At 30.4% G+C, this 8,460-nt stretch overlaps 2 protein-coding genes across 2 annotated transcripts in view; one reads left to right on the top strand and one right to left on the bottom strand.

The window, feature by feature from the left end:
* On the top strand, positions 1 to 4,507 carry LOC119830671 (proteolipid protein 2-like). Its single transcript, XM_038353750.1, has 4 exons — positions 1 to 53; positions 209 to 409; positions 771 to 1,031; positions 2,087 to 4,507. The coding sequence occupies exons 2-4, from the start codon at positions 290 to 292 to the stop codon at positions 2,171 to 2,173; spliced, it is 468 nt and encodes a 155-aa protein (XP_038209678.1). The 5' UTR covers positions 1 to 53; positions 209 to 289; the 3' UTR covers positions 2,174 to 4,507.
* A 2,928-nt stretch (positions 4,508 to 7,435) lies between these two features.
* Positions 7,436 to 8,460, bottom strand: part of LOC119829915 (proteolipid protein 2-like) — a 5,672-nt gene continuing 4,647 nt past the window's right edge. Inside the window, exon 4 of the mRNA XM_038352638.1 lies at positions 7,436 to 8,268. Within this exon, the coding sequence (XP_038208566.1) occupies positions 8,128 to 8,268 (141 nt within the window). The 3' untranslated portion in view covers positions 7,436 to 8,127. The remainder of the gene's footprint in view (positions 8,269 to 8,460) is intronic.

The raw sequence follows: 8,460 nt of genomic DNA, 5'->3' as shown, positions 1-8,460 counted from the left end.
TGCAGTGTTGAAACGAAGTTTTTAGAATATGAGAAGACTTTAGATTTTTTGAGGTGTGTGTTTGAGTGAAAAGAGAAACAATTAAAAATATCTTAAATTTTTAGAGTTTCTATCGAGACTGACTATCGAGTTATCAAGTGTTTCTCAAACTATAACTTAAAGTTAGCGGCAAAAAAAATACAGAAAATTCAATTGTATTTATTTGCAGGAGAACAGTTTTCCAAGGAAGGTGTGGAAATCTTTGTATTCTTCTTAATACTGATTCTTACATTTAAAACATATAGATACAATGTTTGACCATTTTGTGCAAAATTCACCTCCGCCACCTCCACCGCCACCGAAAAAGACATTAAAATTCGATAAAGGATACATAAAAACGTGGCCTGGAATTTTAAAAATTGTCCAAGTGGTAAGTTAATTGTAATTTATAAGAAAAAAAAATCATAACATCATTAATTATTTTTTTATTTAAACAAATTTAGTGTTTCGCTATAATTCTCAATTACTTAATAATTACTGTATATATCTGTATCTTATATAACAGAAACTTGTATATGATTTTCTTGGCTTACATCCACTCGGCTTTCATAAGACTTAATTAGATATAGGAAAATGTTCATTTACATAAAGGAATATTAACAACAACTAATGAAAAAGGCAATGTGTTTTGCCTAAACATTACACAGACGTAAATAAGAAAAATATAAACACAGATATGACAATATAAGGAGAAAAGAAAGCTTAATAATATAGTATTATTCTCATTTCAGGTGTGCAACATGGTTGGCTTCATCTGCATAAAAATTTCATGGTCATGGCTATCAGCTATATTTTATAACATAGTTTATTGGGTCGGAAACATCATCACAATATTCCTGTTTCTCATGTACATGTTTCACTTTGTTGAGAAGTACGAGAACTTGCCCTGGCTGAAGGGAGAGTTCTTCTTTTGTCTCTTCATGTGTCTGGCGTATATTGTAACTTCTATTTTTGCCACAACAATTGGTGAAAGTGTAGGATATGCGGTTGGGGTGAGTTCTATGTTTTATAATTGAAAACGATTGTGAGAGGCTTTTTAACATGCTTTTATTAGCTTGGCCTGTATTTATGTATGTAATGGAATCTTTGAACATAATTTTCACCAATTTCCAGAAGTCTGATTAATATGTATCAAGGACCAATGACAATTCAATACTTTTATAATAGTTTAGTTTAATAATATATGGACATTGCAAATGCAATGTCCCTATATTATAAATCTTCAATTATAAGCAAACACCCAGCTGCCGTTAGCTGTCTATTCCGATGTTGCCAACGCAATATAAAAAAATATGAATCCAACGTCACGCCAACACGCGTGTACTGCTGGACAGAATTCTTTCACCATTAGAGAGCTGCATTTACACTGAGTGACATAGGCTATATGTGTACCACGGGTGAAACTGGGGCGAGCAGCTAATCTTCAATAATTTCGAAAATATACATTTATATTACATGCTGTAGAGGGTTACATTGATGCATATTAAATGTGAAATGTTTTTAGGTAATTAATTAATAAGGATTAATGCTGTATTGCTTAAAATCGCTTCCTAAATAAGCCATTATTTCTCCTAAAAAGTAAAGAATAAAAATTAATTATTGTGTGTTATAAATCTTAATCTCAAAGGGATGATGACCCTAAGACATCGACAGATTGATAGATCGATAAAAATTTCGGATTTTCATTTAGACTTTCAAGGTATACAATACTAACTTACAACATTATTTTCATCTATCTTGAAGAGTTCAGTCAGTGTTTACAAAAAATATGTTTATTTTCGACTTTTCATTGGAAATTTTGAAATTATCATCATCAAGACAAAAACTGCATTAAAATCCGTTGTGCAGTTTGAAAGATCTAAGCATACATACATACAGACATACGAACTGGGGCGGGAAGCGATTTGCTTTATGTTATGTAGGTACATAAACTTGGTTTATAAATTATCTAAATCTGTGTAGTGGTTTTCGTGTGAAAGAGACACATCCATACATTATAACAAACATAAGTAGTTCAGTACGATTTAACAGATTTTATATTTTCCAGTTCTTTGGTTTGTGCGCAATCGCCGCATATGGTGTGGATGCATTCATGAAATATAAGGCGTGGAAGCGAGGGTTGCCAGCTCAGTAGTAATAAAATTGGAAGTATGTTTTTAAAATTCACCAAAATATTTTGACAAAATGTATGTGTAAGTATAACTTTTATTAAAGCGATTTAATCGTTTTGTTATTATCTAGGTAGGTAAAAGAAAAAAACAAGAAATATGTATTTTGTATACTTTTATAAAATTTTATATTTCAATTACATACCACAGATAAACAAAATGCACAGTTCAGCACAAATCTCTCATTTATGTTAACAGCATTTATGTTTTTACTATTTTATTATATTGAATTAATTTTCAAAAAGCCGGTACTTATTACAATTATTAGTCATTATGAAACTTTAAATACATTAAGGTATTATTATTTACTTAAATTTAATTTAATTTTATATTCTCATAGCCACTTTTGTTATGCATAAGCCGTAATATTTCTTGACTGTTCTTTTAAATTGCAAATTAATGTCAGTATTTTTTATTTTAAATATTGTATTGATAGATAGGTCTTAGCTTTTGAATGGTAGGTATGCCTAGAGTTGTAGGATGTTGCTACAGTACCTTTCTTTATATCAATAAATTAAATAAAGCAGCAATTCATAGAAATTGGCCTTCGAGACACTGTGCACAGTTAGTTCTAAGATCAGAGTTTGTATTATTTTGGTTATACCTTTTTCTTTTTTGAAATAAATATATTTAATTTGATATTTAATATACAAATCCTTTTAAAATAAAAAATTTTAATAAATAAATTCATGACACTTTGTAACATTTCATGTGACTACTTAAGGTTGTTATCTAAAATAACTGAAGAAATTTTTTAGATAAAATCTCTTTTTATGAAGTAGATGATAAGGATTGCTCATTGTTACACTGTGGATTTTAATTGCTTTATTATTTAAATATTTTATTGTGTGTAATCTGTAGGTATTTGTATGTTTATTATTTTTTTCTGAATAAGTAATCTTTTTTTAATAATGCAGTTTTGTGTTGTGCATAGGATAAAAAAACTGATGTGTCATAAAAAGTACATTACACTTTTTATGTGAAATTTAGTTTTGGTGTCTTCATAAATTACATTTCATCTTTAATGTTTTTATACTGTTTGTTTTGTAATCAAGCATTTGCGTTAATTTCACTCAACCTGACTTTTTTGTGTATATTTTCAATCTAAGAATATATTAGAATATGTATTATTCTTATTAAAAACTAACATTTAAAATAAAAATTTTCCATGAGTCAATATATTTCTGTTACCGTCATACATATTTTTATAGAAGTATTTAGATATATAAGCATTATTTTAAGTGTATGGACCATAGTATGTGCCTTATGTAAAATATGTTGTATAATTAAACGGCAATTAAAAGATGCATATTGCCATAGTGTTCTTGTGAAGTTATCAATAACAAATCGATTTTTACAGAATTTTTGACAATTTTCATAGACAAAAATTATGCTATTTTTCAATGGTTTGTTTTTTTCTTGAGCATACTAAAAATATAGTATCAAGTATACCTTCACTATATCGAGAATTTTTTTAAAACAAAACCGATTGACTGTTAATTAGGTAGTAAGAGAGTCAGAAACACTATAACTGCAGATGTAAACGCTAAATCCTAGGATGACCAATAAAAATGATATAAACTATAATTATACTATAATATTACTAAAAATCTACTTGAAAAGTGATCGAAATGATTGCTTTTATACAACTATGAAAGAAAATGTAAGTTTTGGCGGGAAAAAAATACAAACAACGCTCCGCTTATGAGGCGTGCAATAGGTTAATGCATTTTGTACCTGTTTTATTTAAATTTGTTGTACATAGTGTAATCGTTTTAAAAATCCGTTTCACAGAGTATGCAGATTTACGATTTTAGCTGCTTTTTGTTAATTATTTCCCTATGCAATTGTTTTCACTACACACCTGAATGTTTATTTAGTAGAATGACAAATTTTCTTTTCTTTATATTCACTTTTATCAATGAATCGACATTGTGAAAAACAAATAGATCTTTAATCCTCCAAGTTTTTAAGAATATATCTTGTGAATTTTTATGATAGCTCAAAGCGTTTCAATGACTTTATCTTTCTTGTTTTTGTATAATAATATGTTATTTTATCGTAGTTTTACTTAAAATCATGTATTAGTTTATAAGTGCCTTAAATTGGTAGAAATGTATTTGCCATATAGAAAACAATGTTTAGTTATTGGACAATTTTCTATCAGAACCATAACAACCAAATATACAATAGTTATATTTTGTATAATCAATGTACATTATTAATTTTGTACTTAACATGTATTTGTACGTTTTGATAATATTGTTAAAGTTATTAAATCGATTTACATGAACATTTTTTTATTAATCCTTTTATTTTTCGAATATATGGTAAATACTGGACTCTGTCATGACTTCAAAGTCCTTGAGGCCCATTTCATTCTCCTCCCCTTCCCAGTCCAGCCCTTCTTTCAAGTCGTCAATCCTTTCCTTCTCCCTTTCTCTGTATGAGCGGGTAGCGCCTTTGCAGAGGCACTACCTCGGCGAATGTTCATGGGTTGTGGTGGTTGCTTAGCATCAGGCGAACTACCAGCTTAGTTTCCCGCTTTTGGTATAAAAAAAATCTTTAACTTTAGTATGTTTGTCAGATGCAAACACAGTAATATAGAAAATATCTTCAATTGTACTGATATGTATACAACATAGTCAAAAAATTATAAATGTAAAATTAAAATATTGGCTATATGTTCCGGTAAATAAAAATGCAAAAAATCACATGAAAATTATTTATTAAATACAATAAATAACAGATGGTCAGTCATACAAGCCAAAAGTACATAACAGTGAGCATAAAAACATGGTTTGTGGTTATATTGAACTATCAAATGGTTACCTGTATTATATAATATTTAACGTTGATTTACGCATTGATTAAAGAATATCGTTTAACTATTAACTTTTTATAGAGTATACAATGATTTTGGTAATTAGTATGGACCCAAGATTAAAAATTTATTTATATTAATCCGACGTTTAAATTACAAAAATATACACATTAGAGCCAGTGACTAGAGGGACAAGGGCCCTGATGCATAGGGAAAGAATCGGGCCCTCCTCCCCTCTTTCCGCCTTCCTCCCCTCATTCAAAGGTGAGGTTACAGGGCCCCCTGAGCTCCGGGGCCCTGGTGCACTGCACCACCTGGCCCTATGATAGCTACGCCACTGATTAGAGCTTGAACGGCAAGAAGCCCATTTCGATGATAAAATATTCTAACATTATTATTGATTTATTTGAGAACTATATATAAATACCTACAACAGTAAATTCAGTATAAATTATCAGGTATGAAAACAAGTTGCACTACAATATTGACCATAGACAAATGACAAGGACCTCGAATAGTTTTTACCTTTCACTTTTTATTTCAACCTTTTCCTGATAAGACAGCGAAAGTACAGAACGATAATTGTACAATTGTTATACCTTACAATGGTGTGACTGGTATCTTTTATAATCATTGTAAGCGTTTACTTTCAGAATCGATAATTACGTGACCGCAGCGCGTCCAATGTATATATGTATTCGTTTGTTGCCGGTAAATTTATTTCTCTTCAGTCAGTATATGGGACTAGCCTCAATCGAGAGGTATATTGTGTGATCTTATATTAAAATCTACAGTAAAGCGTTATATCAATACAAAATATACATTTAATATTTGACACAAGCATGAGCTATCGGACGGAGGCATATGTTAAATTATATCTTAATATAGTACATATTAAAACATATTTCGTTAAGAGCTAACAACTCGCACAATATTAATTGGTACATTAAAAATGTGTAATGCCCTTAAAACAATTATATTTTCTTACGCACTGTTGAATTTTGACAAATTTACCGATTACGACAATCACCAAAATCCAATGGTGCGTAATCAATCACAAAGACGTACATATATAATGAAAGTGTGTGTGAAGTGCTTTAATTATAGATGTAAGTATATAATGCCGAATGTCAGTCAGTGAGAGTTAAGTGATAAAAGTATTAAGTCATGGCTTGCACAAAGCACGGCATAACTAAAAAACTACAAGTATTTATTAATGCTTGTAAATATTTGATTGCGGTGATGTGAATAGTGTGCAGATACATTGAAAACCCATACAATATAATGTAGGTGTCTCAAATTTGTTGATTGTCTGGTCTCCAACCCCAAACTTTTTTGAGTTCAATTACACACAATCTTTGAACTTATTTGAAATATTTTCGTTTCTAGAACGTGTGATAAAATAAAATTCATACATGGCATATAAAAATTTAATGTACCTACCATTTTTCATTAACTTTTATGTGTAAGACGACGACAAGACGCAATGTATATGTGACGTCACTTTCTTAAAAGCTATATGTATCTGTACGTAAGTACTATGAATGTTAAATTATGATGATATAAATAAATGACAATATTTAGAAAATTAAGACTTCAACGAAGTCAATATTCAGATGGTTTAGAAATTAATAGTCCTGCTTATTTCCAGAAACTATAAAATAATGGCTTTAATACGTAATCATTGCATTCGGCATTGTAGTCTTAAATTCTAAACGCATAAAAACAAACAGAAAAATACCATATAATAAAACTTAACAACTAGTCTTTGACTGATACAGTAAATTATAAACTTATATAGAATTACGCCCATATTGATTTAGATTTTGATCCAATAAACAACCAGACGCTCAAGTACTCTCAAATTTGCAATGTTCGAAGAAAAACGCTGCTAAGAGGTTATTAGTAAATTTTTTAAAAAGCGATATTATAATAATAATGTATACTTTGTATAATTTGTATTATGGTAATACAGTATGTTGTTACCTTTCATGAGATCGGGGCTAACATATAAAAAGTGAATAAAGTAGAGAGAGAATTGAGTGATTTTCATTTCTGGCTCGAAATAAGGTGAAAGATTTTTTTACGAATTTTTATAGGCGATTATGAGCAAATTTGTTTACAGTATCAAAAATACGTCAAATCAATTTTATAAAAATCTTCGCCATTCATATTTATTAGAATACTAGCAAACCCGGCGAACTCCGTTTCGCCACCAGATGGTTGTATGTGAAAAATGATTTTCCCGCTTTTCCGTTGAATTTTTTCCTAAATTTTCTATGCTATAAACCTTACGGAGCCCGAGACCTTTCCAACAAATGCAAAACCGTGGAAATCGGCTCGTGCGTTCTGGAGTTATAGCGTCAGGAAGGAAAAGCCGACTTATTTTTATATAGTAGAAATAGACTGTCATTTCGGCGGCTAAACGTCAATTGAGCACAGCCCCTAAATCACGGAGTGTAATTAATAATTATATAAGTATATATAAAAATAGGCGGTTAAACAGGTCGTATGAGATTAATTAATCATTGGTGTTATAACAAGAATGAAAATAACAAAGATAGACATTTCTGTGATTATATTGCAGGAATGATTGTATAAGAAAACCCATCAACATCTCATTAATAATATAAATTAACGAAATAATAATAAATATTTACACAATTAAACTTATAACAAAATAATTTACTTACAACAATTTTAACCTACTTAATTATAAACCAAATATAGACATGACTATGATAAAGAAATGCTTAAGAAATCATACAATACTGGAACAAAGTGTAAATAGAAATCGTCAAATCAATTGTTTTAATTATTATATACAAAATATCAATTAACAAAAGTGCGTCAAACCATATTATAAAACAGGAGCAAACGTAGGAAACAGTGGGTTTGTACAGATCTTGCAAATTATTGAAACAAGACAGAATTCTCAGAATTACGAAAGTTCTCGAAACGAATTTTATCATCGCTGTCATTTGATACAAAAATGCCTATAATCGTAACAAATAAGTGTGAAAGAGACATAGATACAGATCGGACTAATTAGGAGTGAGACAGAACATACGTCAATACGCCTTCATCGGCCGGTTGCTATGGCAACGCGGGCGGCGTGGTCACGTGCATCTGCTTGGTGACCACGCGGCTACCCTGCGCGAGCTCCCCAGATTTTATCGCTTGGAACTTTGCGAACGCCTCGTAGCCGTAGAGGACCATTGCTAGGTAACCGAAGAACTGAAAGATTGATTTAAATGCCTTATGATTTAAAATTTTAAGTCATTAACTAGACAGAAGCGAAACTCTGTCTACGCAACTGCATAACAGAGTTTATAACGAGCGATACAATGTATTAGGGATGATCGATATTCATCGATGTTGAATAAACATCGATGTTTAGCTGGAAAACATCGATGTTTTGACATCGAT

The sequence above is a fragment of the Zerene cesonia genome, chromosome 1 (genome assembly GCF_012273895.1).
Source record: "Zerene cesonia ecotype Mississippi chromosome 1, Zerene_cesonia_1.1, whole genome shotgun sequence".
In the NCBI taxonomy this organism is placed as follows: domain Eukaryota; kingdom Metazoa; phylum Arthropoda; class Insecta; order Lepidoptera; family Pieridae; genus Zerene; species Zerene cesonia.
This window is presented reverse-complemented; position numbering and strand designations above follow the sequence as displayed.